General features: G+C 42.3%; 1 protein-coding gene across 5 annotated transcripts in view; it reads left to right on the top strand.

Moving 5' to 3' along the window:
• Positions 1 to 22133, top strand: part of scaper (S-phase cyclin A-associated protein in the ER) — a 127511-nt gene that overhangs the window by 82272 nt on the left and 23106 nt on the right. For all 5 annotated transcript variants that reach the window (XM_031801399.1, XM_031801397.1, XM_031801400.1 and 2 more), the window contains 3 exons: positions 370 to 435; positions 556 to 682; positions 8921 to 9036. In XM_031801399.1, the coding sequence (XP_031657259.1) occupies positions 370 to 435; positions 556 to 682; positions 8921 to 9036 (309 nt within the window). The remainder of the gene's footprint in view (positions 1 to 369; positions 436 to 555; positions 683 to 8920; positions 9037 to 22133) is intronic.

The raw sequence follows: 22133 nt of genomic DNA, 5'->3' as shown, positions 1-22133 counted from the left end.
GACCCTGTGAATCTGTGGAGGTCATAGATTCAAAACACTGATGTCTTTGCTACCCGAGTTGGCGCATACCATTTACTATTTATTTAACAATATAGTTTAACAGAACATGTGATATGCCATTGTAAAGTGATGAGGGTGGAATGTCCTTATGAATTTTTAAAACCAGTGAGGAACTATGCCCCTGTAGAATTAATGCATGATTTATTTAGAGTTACTGGGGGGGAACAGTTGACAGGCAAAATAAACACTTTGTCTTAACTTGATCTTTTTCTGTTCCTTCAGACTTCTCATCCTCTCCTGCCTTTTCTCTGACCACTGGAGTACTCTCTTCCTCTTATTCAAATACAGTTTTTTATGTTCCCTCTGTAGGGCAAAGGAGTACGAGACATCAATGGAGGCAAAGACACAAGTCCCCGACTCCCCATACAAGGCCAAGTTAGTTCCCTACTTAACATTTATGTCTTCTACTTCATCTACTTAACTGTAGTGAATATTGATGATATTGAAATTATAGATGGATGGATGACTGGACTAAGCCTCTCCCCATCTCCCTAGGCTCCAGCGTCTGGTGAAGGACTTGGTGAAGCAGCTCCAGGGCCAGGACAGTGGGCAGTGGGCCAACACTAGGGTGTCAGGCCTGGACAGAACCCTGGGAGAGATCTCCCGCATCCTGGAGAAGCAGGTAAATCAATAACACCTCTCCTCCATGTCATATAGTGCTGCTTGGGTGTTGCTATGTCAGTGCTTAGTCAGTGTGGGTTGTGTGTGCATTGAGTGGGGCAGTTCTCTGAACTGAAGCGTTCTGTTTGGCTGCAGCTCTCTGTCTGTCTTCCAGTGTAGAGTATCACTTACTCCCCAACTCCTTGCCCCAGGTTATTTGTAATGCAGGCCAGATTAGCTATGTCTTTTCATTGGCCACATGTTACTAATAGAGGAGCAACCCATTACTAGACAGGCAAACATTTGCATGCTTCAGAAGTATATTGTGGGTTTATACAATAACATAAGGTTTTCCTAGAAAATGTAATCCAAAGGATCTCAAATTACAGTGGAGTATCAGGTATTTCATTGGTATTTGCTGCTTTTTTAGAAAGCTATATACTGAATGACAGACATTGATAACAACAGTTGACTTAAGTCAATGTAATGAATGAAAGAAATCCACTGTAGATGAGACTTTGTTTGATGGTATTTTATGGAGTTGCACTGGGTTTATGAAGAGGACCTGTCACTGTGTTTATGAAGAGGAAAACATATAGTGACAAGCCATCATCCTTCTGCCAAGTTGCAGTTCAAGGTCTGATAAAGCACACTGTGCATGTTGATGGGTGGGAGGATAGAGAGATGATGGTGTCTGGTCATTGACATGGGGAGGGGTAGAGAGGCTATTACTAAATTTCCCCAGAGAGAGGGAGAGTGAGGTGGCAGGAGTGACTGGCACAGCAGTACAGTGTAATGAGAGAGGAGGAGTCCAGTGTGATGGTGTTCAAGCTGTCACTAACAGGGGGACTCCTCCCATTAGCTCCATACTCTCCCTGTTGGAGGTCAGGGGTCACTAGGCCTGGAGTCCTCCTCAATTCAACACTGGGATCGCTAGGACAGACAACTCTGTGTGGTTAAATCTCTTTACATATTTATAGTTCATTAAAACAATTGAGGAAAGCCCTATTGTGAATTCATTAGAGTTTTGTGGGTGTAGAGGGGTGGAAGAGACTTCATTCAGTATGTCTGTTAAACACATTCTTCCCCCTCAGCCCAGAGCAGAGTGAGGCCTGGGCTGAGGGGAGTGGGGTGGGCCATGGTGGGCTGGCCTGTGAACCAGCCTGGGGAGCACTTCCTCCTCTAATCCCAGGACAAAGGCAAATAAATATAGTCTCTGTCAGCATGGGTGTCTGCCCCCTGAGTCACTTTAAGTCAGGATCGTTTAGATTATTTGACCTAACAAGCATATCTCGTGTTATTGACTCACCTAGATATTTGTTTTTCCTCTGCGGTATCTGATTCAGTCTCCACTTTCCCTGCTAATTCCTTGAACAACACCCGACACTCCCCCTCCACGGCTGCCTCAGTCAGCCCCCCCCCCCAGTCTCCGACCCCAGCACGCCTCTCCCTCTGTGAGCACTAATGGGTTCTTTTTCCCTCTAAGATTTTTTTTCAGGGCAATTTCTTACCTTTCTGCTCTCATACCTTGGTAATGAACTCGCATATTTACACACTGGCCCAAATTTGTTTGTCACTGCTTTCAAATAAAGGCTGGCCTTAGATGGAGAGAGTTTATGACACTTGAGGGACTGTCAGAAACACTGTGGTCTAAGAGCTGAAGAGTGGAGACTGTATTTACATTTTCATTTGCCAGCTGTCATGGGCTGGTTGGTCTCCCCTTCATGACTAACCGTTGGCTTGTTCTACCTGGGATGTGGAGGTGGGGGAATAGGGCAACAGAGTAACAAGAACATAGGGCCTCAAGGAGCCTGCCTGAAGTTGACGGATGTAGCCAAAATTAGCAGTGTCTGAATGTTGTGAAATTATATTTTGTATTCCTGCACACTGAATGCAATACTCACCTAAGACGAGTATACTGGTCTTGTAGCTGAAAATCATACTTTTCTCTAAGTTCCTCATCCCCTTGGAGGGTTTTCTTTGTTCCAACTGGCTTAGATTGGGAGTGTTAGTGTGTCATAGATCCACTTTCCCCAAATGTTTGTTTTATTGAGCTTGTCAGATGAGACTAGGAGGACCAAACTGACAGGAAGTGTGACAGGAAGTGTGTCAGGAAGCTTATTATTATTCCTCAATAGTCTGGTCTATGGCTATAAGTGCTCACATTAAGCATTCAAATTGATGAGATTAATCACATCCAGGTTAATAATACACTTACTTTTGTAAAGAAATTGCAGATTTTGTAAAGATTAGTACCATTTTTGTACATTTTTTTGGCTAAGGGTTATACTCCAATGAGTTTCAATGGTATTGTTGGCTTACCCCTATACAAGAAGTGTTAAGATTTGAATTATAAGTGTTATGGTTATTTAATCTGGTCTTGACAGCTATTGAACAGAGGCTATGTGATTTACTATGTCGCCAAACCTTAACCCATCTGGAATTCTTTAGTTATTATGTTAACTACAGATTTTACTACAATAAATGAATAGAGTAGACTAAAGTTGGCCAGAATATGATCCATTCACATGACCTGCTCTTGAATAGGCCCTATTGTATGAAAATAACCCTCTTATTATGAGTTCGGAAGGTGTTATATTGTTTATCAAACAAACAAGCTTTTGTGTTGTTGCTGCCAGAGTATGTCATAAAGTCAGGGAAATCGTTTAATTTGACATTCTTTGTTTCTCCGAAGTAACTACATGTTTCTTACCTAACCAGGACAGGTTTCCTGGAAGACTATGAATATGGCCTTTAATATTTGAGTTGATGTTTCCAGGATGGCTGACTTTTTGTAACTTTAACTGGGGTCAAACATTGAAATCCCTTTGTGTTGTAGTTCCTTCATAGGCTGCCTGGTGTCTGATTTTGCGCCTCAGTACAGGGTTTGTATTAGCCGGCAAAAAATCTTTATCCCCACCCAATAATGCTTTTTATTCATTGATTGAAATACCAGTCAATGTGCTTCAAATTCAAAGGCAAATATACTTCATCGACTAATAAATCCTCAAACTGCTGGGAAATTAGTGTCTGCTGGGTTTCTATTTTTACTCACGCAAAAGACACGCATAAGGGACTTCAGCTAAGTGCACCCCGACTGGGAAAAATTGGTGAAGAGTGTGTTGATTATCCCTGTTTCCAGTGTGCTTTCTGAGAGGGGATTTTTTCCCCTCCAAAACATCTTAAAGATGGCCTCACGATTGAGCCATTTTGAGGACAAAGTAAAGAGGCTGATGCGCCGTCGCAAGCTGCTCCAAGGAGTTGGAGAGTTTTGACTTCCCAACAGCAGTGGCTCACTTTGAGCAGGCCAAGGTCTACCTCAAACACAAGCAAATTAGAGGAAAGTCCTAGCAGTTCTGCTGCCACCCTAGGCCAGAGCAACATATGCACCTGTGTCATGTATAGTATAAAGATTTGAAAGGGATTGGTAGAGTAATGATGTGTATCATGCACAGTTGGTGAATTTCAGTTGAGCTTATTCAGTAGCACTTGGAAACTGAACATCATTGTCAACTATTCACATCGCAGAGTTACAATGTTGCAATAACTAGGCAGACAACTGCCTATAGTAGGAAATAGAGTTCTCAATAATCCACCTATATCACACATGGCACGAGTCACGACCCCACGATAGTTGAAATTATAATAAACATTATCATCATCCATTAGAAAATGGTGAGATATGATTTGAGCTTTATAAACAAGTGTTTTTATAAATGTAGGGCTCATTTTACAGCATTGTTAAATAAGCTTTCTCTCAATAAACCAGCCTTAACGAATTCATTTATTTACGTCTTTTTACATATTTACAATTTGTATATTTACAATTTTTGTCCAATATCGATTTCTTCATTTTGTGGCTCCCTGGAGCAGCGGTATACAACTCTTGCCCTACAAGGTCCGGAGCCTGCTGGTTTTTTGTTCTACCTGATAATGAATTGCACCTAATCAGTCCCTGATTAGACAGGAACAGGGATAAAAAGAGGTAGAACTGGCTTTGCGGTCCAGAGTTGAGTTTGAGGGGCCTAGAGTGTCCTCTTTCCACTGCTGTGGTGCTGAATCGCAGAGGGAGTGGGGTGGGCCGGCACAGTCATGGCTAGAAGGGATCCAGCTTTTGTCAAATTAACAAATTTATCTAACCCATTTCACTACACCCGCAATAACATCTGCTAAACACATGTATGTGACCAATAAGATTTGATTTTGTTTTGACCTTTTTCTCCTAACCTGTTATGTTAGTTCTCCTAACCTGCTACGAAAAGTCAAATCTGAAGTTAATTTAACAAAACTGGTCCCTTCTAGCCATGACTGGCCGGCCCTGGTGTTCGTAGACAGCCATGTTTTGTTATTTATAAAGCCTAATTAAAATGTTTATGCCTAAGCTAATTAAATTAGTGAGGCCTACATTTAATTTGAAAACAGCTGTTTTTTGTAATTTATTAAAAATGTAATGCAAATAGCCTATAGGACAGGTCGTTCTCAAATTATAGTATACAAATATTATATTTTTTACTTTTGACTGTGTAGGCGACTTGTTCTTCTAGGCTAAATGTTTTTCTTTTTTTAAATGACATTCACTAGCCTCATCAGTCTAGTGAATTTTATCAAATATTTTATATTTTATCAAATAAACTCACCCAGTATTGTTTCACATTTTAAAATAAACTCACCCAGTATTGTTTCCCATTTTAAATTTAACTCACCCAGTATTGTTTCTCACTTAACAACATAAACTCCCCCAGTATTGTTTCTCATTCAAAATAAACTCACCCAGTATTGTTTCTCATTTAAAATAAACTCACCCAGTATTGTTTCCCATTTACAGTCTCTCAACCAATCATTCTACTTTAGTGTACCAAACAGCATGCCATTACACCCTTTAATATACAAACTCTTACTCAGTCTCTAAATGTTTACTCCAGCAGTCTTGTTGTGGTTTATCACTCCTCCCATACATGCAGATGCTGGTTTAGACTAATGAACCAAATTGAGACTTTGTTTACTCCTCACAGGCTTTTTTTGCAAGTGTATATGTTAGTCGGGGTCCAAGATTAAATGCATGTATGGGGGTGTGTCTGCCCTGCTCACTCCGTCTGTAATATTGTTTGGGGCAACCAGTTTGAGGCCAAAGACTGATTGACAAAGGGGCTGTCCTGTGTCACACCTTTAATGAACTCCCAGCCAGTTGTTCCCCAGCGTCTGGGGCCAGAGGATCGGGGCTTTCCCCTCCATTTCCCCTCCTCCTTTCTTTATGTATCTAATTAAAGTGGCTAGTGGGAGGTGACTACAAAGAGCTGTCCGGCTGGCCCTCCCTACCTCCCTTTCTCCCGCTTCTCTCAGCAGTGCCACAGCCACAGGAATTAACAGCTGCCAGCCTTTTGATTAGCTGGGGTAGTAATGGTCAGCAGGAGTAAGAATTGGGTAAGATTCCTTCAGCTCTTTAATTCATGTTAGACTCGACTGTCTGGCCTGCCCCCTCGCCTTTCCTCATGTCTTCAGTCATGTTGGGAGTTTCACTTTAGAAGAAATGTACCCCTCATCCTATTACACTGTCACCAGATTGTCTAGCAGGGAGTGACAGGACACAGACAGATCACACACTGCTCCATAGTTACATGGAGTGGAAGATTGGTGCTGAGCTAGATGTGGCTTGTTGAAAATATGAATCAAATCCAGATGTTGTAACCATGGCTTTGGAACCGGAAGCCTGTTGGCTGTAATCCACATTTGGCAACAATAGATACAATAGTTATTACTACAGCACACGTCCTATGGAGATCTCACCTTAAGCTGGTTATACAGTTCCCAGTGTGTTTCAACGGGTTATTTAATGAAAGACAGCTCTATTGTTTCTATGTGTAACTCACAGTAAGTGTACCTGAAGAACCCCGTACCAGAGGGTTCTGTTTAACATGGCATGTAATTCGGATGTTATTGCCATTTGCTCTCTTTAGTTGTTTCAATTTAAAAGTTATTCTTCATTGATCGGGAACAAGAAGGCCTATTATTCCTGCTCTGCTCTACTGCCATCCATAGTACTGAGCCAGCAGAGTGTAAAGCTGTACATCCTAGATAGAAGGAAGGGAAAGGGGGATACCTACCTAGTCAGTTGCACAACTGAATGCATTCAACCGAAATGTGAGGAACACCACAGAGGTCCACTCACTGATTACTATGCTGGTTCCTGCACCAAAAACACCAATATCTGATTGTGTTCTTTTAAGAAATGAATGATTGTGTATCTCCACACGAGCAGATGGGTCATGTCTGGTAAGGATTCCATGGGTATTGCAGATGTAGACCACCTGAAGATGTTGGCTAAAATTATTGGAGGTTAATCCTCTTCTTCTTTTTTTTGTCACATAGATCGATCTGTCAACAGGCCAAGACCGATGCAGCCAAACTGTCCCAGTCTGGCTTTACCGTCAGACAGCCAGAGCTGGGCAGGTCCTAGTTAACCCCTTTAAAAGACCATTTGATAAGACACCATGAAAGAGCTGCCTTTTCTCATTTAGCCCAGAAGCTTTTAGATGGCTGCGTTGATGGGTGAGTTAAGAATGGGTTAAACCCAGCTCAGTGCTAGAGACCATATCGATGGAAACCGTTGGTAACCTACATAAAGGAGGTTGTTCTCTTATAAACAGCACTCAACCACACACATGGGCAGATTGGATCATGGTAGAGATTTCCATAATCCTCACTGCACATCATACATAGGGCCTCTGGTGTTTTTTCAGTGTGTTGGTCCAAATCCCTTAACCCTAGCAGACAGAGTTCAGTGTTTTTTGTCACCGGATCCTGCTGACTTGTGCCTTGGCAGTCTGTGTGAGTGACAGATGAAGAGCTTATATATCGTTTTGCAAAGCGCTTCCTCAATGTGTTCAGGCTTGTTGGCAAACCCTTCATCCGTGGAACTAAAATAGAGTGGAGTGCCTGGATTTGAGGGCTGTCACACTACCTGGGAGAATGTGACCTCATTAGGTGTAGGAGGGACCCCCAGTGTACCTCCATGCTTGGTGTGGTGAGGAATGACTGTCCCCCTGGCTGCTCCCTCTGTGAGGAAAGCCTTCCATCAGCACCCACTCCCCCCCTGGAGCCCCTATCCTCCCGGTCGACCCAGGCACTAACATGTCTGATAGCAGCCGCTTGCTCTGGGCTTTGGAGCTGTTGATTTATTGGACTGTGTAGCTGTAGCAGCATCTGACCCAATGCCAAGAGCTCTGACTCTCTTCTCCTCTCCTTGCAACAGGGCAGGGCCCTCTTATTTAGTGCTGTTTGGTCTTAAATCTATGGACTGCTGTATTGACTCTATTGTGTTAGACTGAACATATTTGTTTAATGATTGTTTTAATGATGGTTTTGAGGCGCATTCTACTATACCTTTTAAAACTGCAATATGTAACTATTTGGGCGACCTGACCAAATGCACATAGAAATGTGAGTTATAGATCTTAGACTTGCTGTCAATAAGAATGACAGAAGAGGTTGATATGTTCTATGTTCTCTATTTCTATGCTTCCCATGCTAAAGTAGTTTTTGCATCTTTTGCTTTCATTTTTTGTAGACCAGCTTCAAACAGTTAAATACAATATTTTTGGTTCTAGAAAATATATTTCACATCGGTTTAGATGACAATGATTCTCTATAATATACATTGTTTTGTCACACAAACTGAAATTAGGCAACCTATTAGAATATTAGCAACCAGGAAATGGCGGAGTGAGTTTTGCATATTGCACCTTTTTTAAATGCAGTGTGCTAGGCTCAGCTGGGTGCACTTCCTCTGTCAGAGTTAGGGCTCATTTTATATTGGAATGAATAAAGAGTAAATTCAGAATGTATCCAATACTCTTATCTTGATTGATGATTTTCTTAAGTTTTTGTTTGATTTCTCTGTTCTCTACTTTTGTACAGTCTCTCCTCAGCCTGTGTTTGTGAACACAGACCACCATGATGCTATATATATATATATATGTGTGTGTGTGTGTGTGTGTGTGTGTGTGTGTGTGTGTGTGTGTGTGTAGGTCTGCAGAGTAGCTGTCCTCCATTGAGACTTGCCTGGACTGTAGTGGGGGTGGAACACTGGGGTTGTGCACTTTTGAGATTTAACAGGAATGCTTTGGGGATCACTTTGTTTCAGATTTCATTCCCAACTGGGAGGTGAGGAAAAGAGAAGCTGGGTCCACACAGAGTAATGTGATATCTTGGTCCGTCCAGCTCCCTGTTACCTGAATGTGGTTCTTGTTCTTTCTCTCTACAGAACAATGCAGATCAAGTGGCGTTCCAGGTGGGCGGGGGACTCTCTGCTCTGGAACAGATTCTGCTGGTCGTCACTGCAGCCTCCACCCCCACCGCAGTCCCACGCATTCCAATCAAGTGAGTACCAGCTTCCATAGTCAAATACAGCTCACCTCCTCTCCAAGCACACTGTCTTTTGATACTCTTTATTCATATTAGAGTGTTTTACACAAACTATGTGGGTGCTGCTTGTGGCTCTGCAGGGGTCATGACCATTTGTCAACTCTCTGTCACCTCTGCTGAGACAGCCATGAGGAAGTGTACATTTCAATTACCCCGTTGTTTTTGGATAGAACGACCTTGTTCCCCATACAATACAACTTCATTAATCCATTGAAATGGAAATGTTGTATTTTTGCTGTGTTCCTTCCAACCCCCCCCCCCCCCCCCCTGACACCACACATACACCCTCAATAGGCTAAAAACAGCACAGGATCATCTGCAAAGCAGCACACCTAGAGCAAGTTAGTCTCATTTAGTCTTCACAACCAGCATACAATATCCTGGCCTAGTGCTACTCTCATAGCCTCATGAGCCAGCATTTCACTGTCCGGCGTCCGACCCGACCTCCACTGAAAAACCATGAGCCTTTTCAGCTGCTGTGTACAGCCTCTAAAGACATGGTCCACACTCAGACTGTGTCCTCTCCCTGACCTCAGTGACAGCTCTCCTCTGTTTACAATTGGAGATGTGAGGTAACCTCAGCCCCTCCTTTTATTTCTCTGTTTATAGTGCTCGCATCTCAATAAATATCCTAAATGGATCATGAATAATAATGCACCATTTTTTTTTTAAGAAAAAAAGCAAGGGATTATATTTTGGTCATCTATTTTGTATTCATTCTAATTCTGTTGATCTACAGAAAGGCCGTGTGTCTAATCCATCAGACAGACTCTGTCATGGTTTTGAGTTGTGGGTCTGGAGTTAGCGTGGCCTGCCAGTAGATAACCTCTGAGAGACCGCCATTCTCACAACACTGGGACTCTAATGGACTGGAATGGACTCTCTCCTTCACTTATTAGCATTTACTGTTTCCCAAACCTCCACTAATGGACAAACGTTACTTGTATTTATAATGCTTTTACGAATGGCCATTCGTGTTTATCGATTTATTTAAAACATTTTACTTCCTCAATCACTAATCCTAGAGAATTTGAAGCAGACTTCAGTATTGTGAGGAATTTGATTAACTTAAATGGGGGGAGAGGTTTCTGCTTGTAGGTAGCTTGGAGTCTTTTGCTCACAATTGGACTGTTTTTGCTTGTTGGAGCTGAAGACCATACACACACGGTTGTTACTATGCTTTGAGAGTTCCACTTGACATACAGTGCATTCGGAAAGTATTCAAACCCCTTGACTTTTTCCACATTTTGTTACGTTACAGCCTTATTCTAAATTGAATTAAATAAATGTTTTTCCTCATCAATCTACACACAATACCCTAAAATGACAAAACGAAAACAGGTTTTTAGAAATGGTTGCAAATGTTTTTTATTTTATTTAAATACCTTAGTTACATAAGTGTTCAGACCCTTTGCTATGAGACTCGAAATTGAGCTCAGGTGCATCCTGTTTCTATTGATCATCTTTCAGATGTTTCTACAACTTGATTGGAGTCCACCTGTGGTAAATTCAATTGATAGGACATGATTTGGAAAGGCACACACCTTTTTATATATAAGCATCCCACAGTTGACAAAACCAAGCCATGAGGTCAAAGGAATTGTCCATAGAGCACCGAGACAGGATTATTTCGAAGCACAGATCTGGGGCAGGGTACCAAAACATTTCTGACAGAGTCTGAGTTCCTCTTGGGATATGGAAGAACGTTCCAGAAGGACAACCATCTCTGCAGCACTTCACCAATCAGACCTTTATGGTAGAGTGGCCGGACAGAAGCCACTCCTCAGTAAAAGGCACATGACAGCCTCTTGGAGTTTGCCAAAAAGGTCTGATGAAACCAAGATTTAACTCTTTGGCCTGAATGCCAAGCGTCACATCTGGAGGACACCTGGCACCATCCCTATGGTGAAGCATACATCATGCTGTGGGGATGTTTTTCAGCAGCAGGGACTAGGAGAGTAGTCAGGATCAAGGGAAAGATGAACGTAGCAAAGTACAGAGATCCTTGATGAAAACCTGCTCAGGACCTCAGACTGGGGCGAAGGTTCACCTTCCAACAGGACAATGACCCTAAGCACACAGCCAAGACAACGCTGTAGTGGCTTCGGGACAAGTCTCAATGTCCTTGAGTGACCTAACCAGAGCCCGGACTTGAACCCAATCGAACATCTCTGGAGAGACATGAAAATAGCTGTGCAACAACGCTCCCCATCCAACCTGACAGCGCTTGAGAGGATCTGCAGAGAAGGGGAGAAACTCCCCAGATACAGGTGTGCCAAGCTTAGCGTCATACCCAAGAAGACTCCAGGCTGTAATCACTGCCAATGGTGCTTCAACAAAGTACTGAGTAAAGGGCCTGAATACTTATGTAAATTTAGTGTTTTTTGTGTGTAGATTGATTGAGGGGAGGGACTATATTCATTTAGAATAAGGCTGTAACGTAACAAAATGTGGAAAAAGTCAAGGGGTCTGAGTACTTTCTGAATCCACTGTAACTATGAAGAGGTGTGTAAAATCAGAGCAGGGTTTCCGTTAGGAACATGTGGTGACGGACATTTGAGAAATGTACCGGACTCATGCATTGGGTTCATAAGCTGATTAGGGCGTCCACCCACGGTGCTCAGAATGACAGAAATCACTTTTAGAATATGGTCATTCATATTAACAGAACGTGCAAGTTGAGAAAGCAGCGATGGGCGGTCCTTCTTACCAAATTCTGATGTGCACTTTGAACATGTTAGAATAACTGTCCACATGAACTTTTCATCTGTCAACAAGACGAGTAATGAACAGCAAAATCACTAGCCTATGTCAATTTACTATAGTAGAAAAGTTTAAGCTACCTATTCTATTGGTCAGCTTGTCAAGAAAGAAATAGCCTATTCCAAACAGACTCTGGGAAAGTTGTGGGAGGATTGAACCCTAATTCATACAACCAGTGTAAATAATTAAGTTTAAAAAAGCAATGAGTCTGATGTAACAGATCGGAACGTTTAGCTTCAAACATTGATAAACTGTTATTTCTTCACATTATAAGCGCTGCAATGCACACAAGGCAGTAGACGACGCACAAATGTTCGTTCGATAATACAATTAGCAGGAAAACACTGCGAGCGGTTTCATTGTGACAGTGATGAAAATATCGTTCGAGAGGAGAGCTAAAGGGCTACTTTGAATCATAGTATTAATGTATTAAACGTTCAGATTTCAAACAATTAAGTATATGTTTTCAAAATGCATACGGCCTCCAGCTCATTGCAAAGTGGTGTGTGACGCGCTGTTGAAGCCTGCCTTTCGTTGCCGTTTAATGCCGCGTTCAAAACAACTGGGATCTCGGAAATCTCCGACTTCTTCTGTGCGTTCAAGACAAAACAAGCTCCTGCTGGGAAAAATAGTTTTGAATGGCCTCTGTATCTGTATGCTGTAGGCCTACAGTGCCTTGCGAAAGTATTCGGCCCCCTTGAACTTTGCGACCTTTTGCGACATTTCAGGCTTCAAACATAAAGATATAAAACTGTATTTTTTTGTGAAGAATAAACAACAAGTGGGACACAATCATGAAGTGGAACAACATTTATTGGATTTTGTTTTATTACTTTTTTAACAAATCAAAAACTGAAAAATTGGGCGTGCAAAATTATTCAGCCCCTTTACTTTCAGTGCAGCAAACTCTCTCCAGAAGTTCAGTGAGGATCTCTGAATGATCCAATGTTGACCTAAATGATAAATGATGATAAATACAAAGTCTCCGTATAAATGCACCTGCACTGTGATAGTCTCAGAGGTCTGTTAAAAGCGCAGAGAGCATCATGAAGAACAAGGAACACACCAGGCAGGTCCGAGATACTGTTGTGAAGAAGTTTAAAGCCGGATTTGGATACAAAAAGATTTCCCAAGCTTTAAACATCCCAAGGAGCACTGTGCAAGTGATAATATTGAAATGGAAGGAGTATCAGACCACTGCAAATCTACCAAGACCTGGCCATCCCTCTAAACTTTCAGCTCATACAAGGAGAAGACTGATCAGAGATGCAGCCAAGAGGCCCATGATCACTCTGGATGAACTGCAGAGATCTACAGCTGAGGTGGAGACTCTGTCCATAGGACAACAATCAGTCGTATATTGCACAAATCTGGCCTTTATGGAAGAGTGGCAAGAAGACAGCCATTTCTTAAAGATATCCATAAAAAGTGTTGTTTAAAGTTTGCCACAAGCCACCTGCGAGACACACCAAACATGTGGAAGAAGGTGCTCTGGTCAGATGAAACCAAAATTGAACTTTTTGGCAACAATGCAAAACGTTATGTTTGGCGTAAAAGCAACACAGCTCATCACCCTGAACACACCATCCCCACTGTCAAACATGGTGGTGGCAGCATCATGGTTTGGGCCTGCTTTTCTTCAGCAGGGACAGGGAAGATGGTTAAAATTGATGGGAAGATGGATGGAGCCAAATACAGGACCATTCTGGAAGAAAACCTGATGGAGTCTGCAAAAGACCTGAGACTGGGACGGAGATTTGTCTTCCAACAAGACAATGATCCAAAACATAAAACAAAATCTACAATGGAATGGTTCAAAAATAAACATATCCAGGTGTTAGAATGGCCAAGTCAAAGTCCAGACCTGAATCCAATCGAGAATCTGTGGAAAGAATTGAAAACTGCTGTTCACAAATGCTCTCCATCCAACCTCACTGAGCTCGAGCTGTTTTGCAAGGAGGAATGGGAAAAAATGTCAGTCTCTCGATGTGCAAAACTGATAGAGACATACCCCAAGCGACTTACAGCTGTAATCGCAGCAAAAGGTGGCGCTACAAAGTATTAACTTAAGGGGGCTGAATAATTTTGCACGCCCAATTTTTCAGTTTTTGATTTGTTAAAAAAGTTTGAAATATCCAATAAATGTTGTTCCACTTCATGATTGTGTCCCACTTGTTGTTGATTCTTCACAAAAAAATACAGTTTTATATCTTTATGTTTGAAGCCTGAAATGTGGCAAAAGGTCGCAAAGTTCAAGGGGGCCGAATACTTTTGCAAGGCACTGTATGTGTGTGATAAATAAGATACATAATGAATATACAATATACACGCCAATTTAATTCCACTGAATTATGCAAATACACTATAGATAAGCATGTCAAATGTATTTACATGGACTGATATTTCCATCAATGAATAGGCTAAAAAGTATTATTTCGCAATGGGATTTTTTCTTCTTCTCCCAGACAATTGGCCGGCACCAATTTTATCTATCCGATTTTCAATATTTTTATTGTCCAAAAGCCAGCTATTACCGGCCAACGCAAACCATGGATCATAGGTACTTATTTCATCCTCTACAGAACAGCTTGTCCAATCCAGAGCTGAAGTGTGCAATGTCTAGTGATAATGGAATGGCCTCCCAGTTACCTTCTTTCAGTACTCAATTACTTACTACCTTGTCTGAACATGTTGAAGAACTTCTCCAGAGTTTCTATAAATATGCATAAGACTGAGGACAAGTCCAATACACCATGAAGGGGCAACTCACTCCTTCGTCATCACAATTAGGAATGTTAGGATGCAACTAAAGAAAAGCTCAAGAAATTAGTCCAGTTTGCCAATAGCAAAACATGCAACGTGTTGCCAGGTCCTGTCTGGACAGCTGAATGGTCTAACCAGCACCTATGGTGTTTGTTGGTATTGATTGGCTCAGGTTGTGATAGGCTGGCTGTCTATAGACCGTCTCTGTGCTTTCTCTGTCATCTGTGCTGTAGAGTAGAAGGCCTGGGGTTGTTGCTATGAACTAGGGTCTGAACCTGGGATAACCCTCCAGAGCATATCAATCCAGCCCCTCAGACACACCCCGCCCACACTCAATGTAGTCCTGTGCCTGGTTAAACATGTATTACTCCACCCACATTCTATAAACACACACATTTACAAAATAGGAAAGGTAAGGGAGTCAAGTCAGGTCAAGGGAAGAGAATATTGAGAGCTACAGTGGTGATGAGATGCAACACAAGGACATGGTCTTTCTGTCCACTAATCACTATTTCTCATCTGGATGGCGTAATGGGCGGTGTCTGTGAGACAGACGCTAACCACAGCGCTCGCTACATTATCTGTTTACAGTAATGCTGCCGTATTGATCGCCTCCTCTCAGATAAGCTGAGTGATTTACAAAAAAAGTCAACTGCAGAGTTGGAGATGCTCGGGCAATATTACCCCTCTGGGAGGCCCACTCCACCTCGTTACCATTACATTAATGAGCTAATTTCTCAGTGAGGCTCTGCTAATGTCCCTGTGTAACCCTGTTGCCGCTGGATCCCTGTCTAGACTAGCAGAGCAACAACTCTCATTAACATGAATATAGTAGTTTGTCGAATATGTCAAAGATGTTAACGTGGAAAGTCATGCATAAACCATATTTACTTGCATGTGAAGATTAACCTTAATTGGTCTGCACCTGGAGAGTAATTTTGTAGTTTTGAAAATCGTTCATTCATCTAAATAATAATAAATAAATAAACTCTTCCTAATAAAGTTGTGTATTTCAATCTTAACTTGAGGGACTATTGTTAAAAATCCTTCAATGAATGTATATTTTTTTATTGGAGCAGTGCAAGTGTGTGCTCTGTGGGATTCTGAGTGGAGAGTGTTGTGTTCCCTAGGGGAGGAGGGGGAGAGCTGTCTAAAACAAGCTGTAAATGATCCCAGATCCTCACCAGGCAGCACCTCTGCTCTGCTCTCTCTGCCTCTGGAGACTCTTATCTTCAGTGTCACTATTAGTATATGGTGAGAAAATGTTTTGCCCCGGGGGGGGGGTTCGTTCTGACTGCGTTTTTTAAAACTTTATCAGCACATCCTTCCTCGCTTTGGGGAAATCACTGTGTGAATTGATTAGCAAAAGCAAAGTTTCCATATCACTACTTTAACAAATCCAACACTTCTCAGATGTGTTAAGGAAAGATGGATGCTTTCTTCAAGTATTCCAACCTTGTGTCAACTACTGTGTGTTTATGGGACATGTCCCTTTGTCTCCCAGAAGGGGTCACTGGGGAGTAGAGAGGGGGAGAGAGATGGGACTGGTGTCCCAGTGATATCTGGGCTCAGCACCAGAGCCTATCAGCATATGGGCCTGTCTCTGGTGCTGCTGGAGTATAACTCAGAGAGAAGACAAGCCAGCGTTAGACCAGACATACTGGCCCATCTGAAGGGCTGAAGAGCCAGTCGTATAACTTTGAGTTGAATTTTAGAGAATTGTTTATTCCTTTAGAGTAGGGAGAAGAGACTATTCAATATGACTGTGGTTGTGGTATCCATTTGATCTAAGTGATAAGTGGAACAGGGGCCCCTGTCCTACCTTGCTGAAAATGGAACGAGCTGCTTTCTAGTTTTAGAGAGACGTCTTAACAGTGCAGTGGCACTGCTGTGCTAGGACACTGCATGTTAAAACACTATTGTAGTTGACCACCTCTGTCACATTACTGAGTGTGTCCAGTGAAATCAAAGCTGCTACCTGTGGTTTCCTTTCAGGATGTCATTATAGGGTACGAGTGAGTGAGTGTGTGCTTGCATGTGTGTGTGATGCGTGACGGCTCATCAGATTTCTCCCAGTATATACCCAGCCGGTGTGGCATGACAGGCAGAATGGACATCTTGGAAGCACTCAGGGTATCAGATAGATCAACAGGAGAATCAAATGAAATGGCATTTAGATAGCAGTGAATGAAGGGATTGTTTGACGGTACCAGGAAATGGATTTGCTCTTCACCTTGTGTTTTGGCTTACACCGTGCCCAAACCAGACGTGCGCAAATTGATTTTGTCGTCCCACACCAAACGCGATCACGACACGCAGGTTGAAATATCAAAACAAACTCTGAACCAATTATATTAATTTGGGGATAGGTCGAAAAGCATTAAACATTTATGGCAATTTAGCTAGTTAGCTTGCAGTTGCTAGCTAATTTGTCCTGGGATATAAAGTTAAGTTATTTTACCTGAAATGCACAAGGTCCTCAACTCCAACAATTTATCCACACACAAAATGGTAAACCGAATCTTTTTTAGTCATCTCTCCTCCTTCCAGTATTTTTCTTCTTTGGACTTTATATGGCGATTGGCAGCCAACTTTCATAATAAGGTGTATTACCACGAACGACCGACCTCGGTTCATCTTTCAATCACCCACGTGGTTATAACCAATGATGAGATGGCACTTGGGTATCTGCTCCTATAAACCAATGAGGAGATGGAAGAGGCAGGACTTGCACTGCGTTCAGCGTCACAAATGGAACGGACTTCTATTTTAGCGCTTGGCAACGCAGACGTTCGTTGGCACGCGTGAGCAATGTGGGTGCAGTGATTGAATAACATGTATGTGTAAATTCATTTAGCAACATGAGCGGTGTGGACAGCATGTTAGGATTTTTTTATTTTTTTCCTGAACACAAATTTTCTTTGTTGAAAAGCAGGGATTTAACCTGATCTGGAAGTTGATCAGATTTCTGCAGCATTTCCGTGGTCAGGCCTTACTGGGCACATAGGAAAAGCACAGGGACATTGGGAAACGTGAGCTTGAGGTTTAGGTGGAACGATCTCCTGCTTGATAACCCAGTGACAAAAAGCATAAAGAGTCTTTTACATGGTTGATGTCCTGTTGTCTTTGCAAGATAGGAAGTGCTAGACTTCTGAAAATTGGAAACATCTATCTGTAAGGGGTATTGTCCCAGTACCCTAAACTATTATGCTGTTTCTGTTGTTTATGTCACTAAGAAAATACGGTTAAATACTCTTGAGCCCTAAGTGTCTCCTGGGGTATTTGGACAGTACTATACTATGTGGGGGTGGGGAGGATCCTGACCTTCGCTCTAATTTTCCCTTCCCAGCCATCTGTCTATCAGCCCCTGGGATACTCTATGGATTCTGGGATGGTTTAAACTTAAGAGTTTTAATTCGGCCACAGAGGTCAGTGACACTCCCAATCCCCCAGCCCCCTCTGTTATGTCCGAGCCGGTCGGCCACCCAGGGTGATCCCCACAGGGCTGCATGGTGTAGGGCTGTCCCAGGTCAAGGTGTTCTCCAGTCAGTGTGTTTCTAGTCTATCTAGCACTCTACACTTTTACATGTGTGAAATAGGACAAATATAAGCACCCACCAAATAATTCTGATGATTATTATTACAGTAACTCCTAGCCTGAGATCGCTTTGTGTCTATGGCCTCATCAGGCCAGTAAGGTGATCAGCTCTGCTGTGGCTGACTGGGGTTAAGCAGTTTACAGTAGGTGAGGAGATTACATTGCTAATTATCTCAATCTCTCTAGGCTTCTTCCTCTTCTCTCTCGGGCTCTCTCTCTACCTCGTTCTCTATACAACCTGTCAGTATGGGCCAGCAGTGGAACCTAATCCCGCGTCTACAAGATAAGGCTTCATTATTCTCAGATTAACAAAGTGCCCGTTGTGTTTCCTGCTGGGTGAAGTCTGGCAGGTGGACCAGGCACCAAATGATGGGGTCCAGCTGTGGGCGTGGCACGCGGTCAAATGGGCAGCCCAGAGCTATGTAGGTGGAGGAATGCTGCCTGTTAGGATGGATTGGCACTCGTGGGTCAACCAACACTACCTACATACTGCACGGTAACACGAGGCGGGCTAGCGTGGCACTTTACTAAATTGCTCCTAAAATCATTGAGCCTGTCGTTGAGGGTGCACAGCAACAGAGATTCCAGGAGACTGGATGATATCAGGTGTCATGCTAATCATACCGATTTAGGTGGGAGGGAGCAAAAGACAGATCACTGAGATTGCTCATTGTATGAGCTGCTGTAAGCACATTATTCAAACGTGCCTTTGACATTCTCGCCATTTGTTTAAAGCGGCTAAAGACATGCCTGATTATCTGTGTTACAAAGCAATTGCATGGTCATTACATGAGCAGTTGACTGAGACGATTGTGAGAAGTCGGTAGGATGTTCATAACTTCAGATCTGACTGTTTGGTTGAGTGTGTGTGGTGATTCAAATTAGAATGGAATGGATTCCTATCCTAAAATCATCATTATAAACTGGGTGGTTCGAGCCCTGAATGCTAATTGGCTGACAGCCGTGGTATAAGAGCCGTGGTATATGTCATACCCGTATACCACGGGTATGACAAAACATTTTAATTTACTGCTCTAATTACGTTGGTAACCAGTCGATTAATAGCAATAAGGCATTGCTTCGTGCCTAACAGCCCTTAGCCATGGTATATTTGCCATATACCACACCTTGGGCCTTATTGTTTAAATATACACGGAACAATAATATAAACGCAATATTTAACGTGTTGGTCCTATGTTTCATGAGCAAGGTACTAAGGAGTATTTCTGTCTGTAGTAAAGCTGTAGGAACAACTCGTTCTGATTGGCTGGGCCTGTTTCCCCAGTGGCCCAGTCATGTGAAATCCATAGATTAGGGCCTAATGAGTTCATTTAAATTGACTGATTTCCTTATTTGAACTATAACTCAGTCAAATCTTTGAAATTGTTGCATGTTGCATTTATATTTTTATTCAGTATAATATCATTCATAATATATTATCTTCTACCAAATGAAATGCATGTTCTACATAAGATTGAAAATTGTCTGCATATATTTGATATGTTGACATTTACAGCTAAATGTGCCTTTAGATCCATCTCTGTCCTATGGGTTTGTGAAGAGAATGGAAGCAGTCGACAGCTGTTTTTCTCTCTAATAAGATTAAAGAAATGAGGGATGTGCCCTTTAATCTGCTGGATAAGAGTGGCAGCCACCTGGGGACTGGCCTGTCTCCCCCCCCCCCCCCCCCCCCCCCCCAGCATGGATAATGACATTCTGGGTAGGGCAGCCTCCACTTACACATGGAGTTAAACCAGGGTGCTATGGTTGACAGGTTATTATAGAAACATCGTGAAGATGGTGTTTGCCTAATCCATTTCGGGCTTTGCTTTTGTAGCCTTATTATTTAAGTTATTTAATAAATACTGACCTTCCCTTTTTTTGTCATCATTCATCTTCCATTTAGTAGTCTGTGTTTTAGGACTGCTCTCTTGCTCCCTCTCCTCATAATTTCTATGTCTTATAGATTTCCGAGGCCTTTTCATGTAGGACGATGTCAGTGTTGTAACAGGATCAGCCTACCCTGTCAGTTAACCTTCCCTATGGTTTGACACCCTGTCTTGTTTAATTCGATAAGGACACCTTGCATTCCATCACAGTAACTGAAAGAATCTTAACCTGAAATGGCTTTTCTCCCTTCTGTGTCAGACATGGGAGTGATAATAGCCTGGTTTCATCTCTGTACATACAGAATGAACACATTAAAAGCAGCACAGCTTCAGACTGAGAGGAAAGCTACTATTTCATTCCATTGGTTTGCAGTGTTTCCAATGGTGGAATTCTGTCACTGAAAAACTGACTTGTGGCTGAATTACAAAATTATGGAGGAAAAAAATAAATAATTTGAGGCAGCTCCGGTTCTGGTCGGCTGCCCAGAGAGCACAGTTTGGTGGGGTTCTCACGTTACTTCACTTTAGCCCAATAGAGGCTGTGTTATCATTCCACTCAACCATGATGGCTGCCTTCTTCCACCCACTCCATTCCAAGACTATTAATGGACAATAGAATTAATGTGGCATTTGTGTTTTTGTGCATTCCTGGAAAACAGATCTTATTAAGGAGGCGTTTGGCAGAAACAGGGATCAACACACCAAATCATGTTGTTTTGGTTTGCATTTTCTCAGGAATTTGTATTTAAAATGGTGACGGAAAAGATCCCAACATTTTATTTGGCTAGAATGCCCATACACATACAGCATATGATACTCATATAGTAAGGTGTTTAAAAGTGTTAAACAAGCAAACCCCAGAGTTCTTAACCAGACATTGATGGGACTATTTGGATACTTTCCCATTACTCACAATGTAATACTTCTCACATTATCACCAAATTTGATGTCTGACAGCTTTACACTACAATGTCAATAATGATATAGAACAAATTACAGATATCCCCACTAGCATATGAAACAAGATGAGTAATTTTGGTCATGAGGAAGTTATTGACAGACCAATCAACCTAGGCCTACATCAGTCTCGGCTATATTCTATCTAAATGCCAACTAGGTTGGAGTGGAAATGTGTTGCAGATGTGAATGTTGCGGGAGATATCAAAATGTTTACCAGTTGAAATAAACATGGCCTACTCTAGAATAGGAAAGCCAGATTCCATTCTTCCTCAGAGCAGATAGGACACGCCACTCTTCTATTGGCTAAAATATACACATGTCAGAAAATATTAAGTGATGAAACAAGGGGGCGCAGCAGTCAGAGCAGAATTATTCATCAGTTATCTGTGGCATGAATCTTCTCATAGGGTTTGTTTAAAGCAGACATAATACAGAGGCCTGCCTTTAGGCTCTGAGCTGAGGAGCTGCTGAGAGGAATGGCCTTATCGCCACAGAGGAAGCGCTGCAGGATCAGACTCCAGATTGGACTGAATGTGATTTGCACCGAGCTCCACTGGTTCTGCAGATCTCTTGTCTTATTACTGTCCCTAGCTCTGGATAACCAGTTGACTAGTAGTGAGGGGTTAGAGCAATAAGTATACTGAACCAAAATATAAACGCGACGAGTGTTGGTCCCATTTTTCATTAGCTGAAATAAAAATTTCCAGAAATGTTCCATACACACAAAGTTTATTTCTATCAAATGTTGTGCTCACATTTGTTTACATCGCTGTTAGTGAGCATTTCTCATTTTTTCCAAGATAATCCATCCACCTGACAGGTGTGGCATATCAAGAAGCTGATTTAACAGCATGATCAGTACCTTGTGCTGGGGACAAATAAGGTCACTCTAAAATTTGCACGTTTTGAGGGAGTGTGCAATTGGCATGCTGACTGCAGGAATGTCCACCAGAGCTGTTGCCAATGAATTGAATGTTAATGTCGCTTTAGAGAATTTGGTAGTACATCCAACCGTCCTCACAACCGCAGACCTCGTGTAACCACGCCAGCCCAAGACCTCCACATCCAGCTTCTTCACC

Source organism: Oncorhynchus kisutch, linkage group LG22, assembly GCF_002021735.2.
Source record: "Oncorhynchus kisutch isolate 150728-3 linkage group LG22, Okis_V2, whole genome shotgun sequence".
Lineage (NCBI taxonomy): Eukaryota > Metazoa > Chordata > Actinopteri > Salmoniformes > Salmonidae > Oncorhynchus > Oncorhynchus kisutch.
The sequence above is the reverse complement of the archived record's forward strand: the minus strand, read 5'-3'. Positions and strand labels throughout refer to the sequence as shown.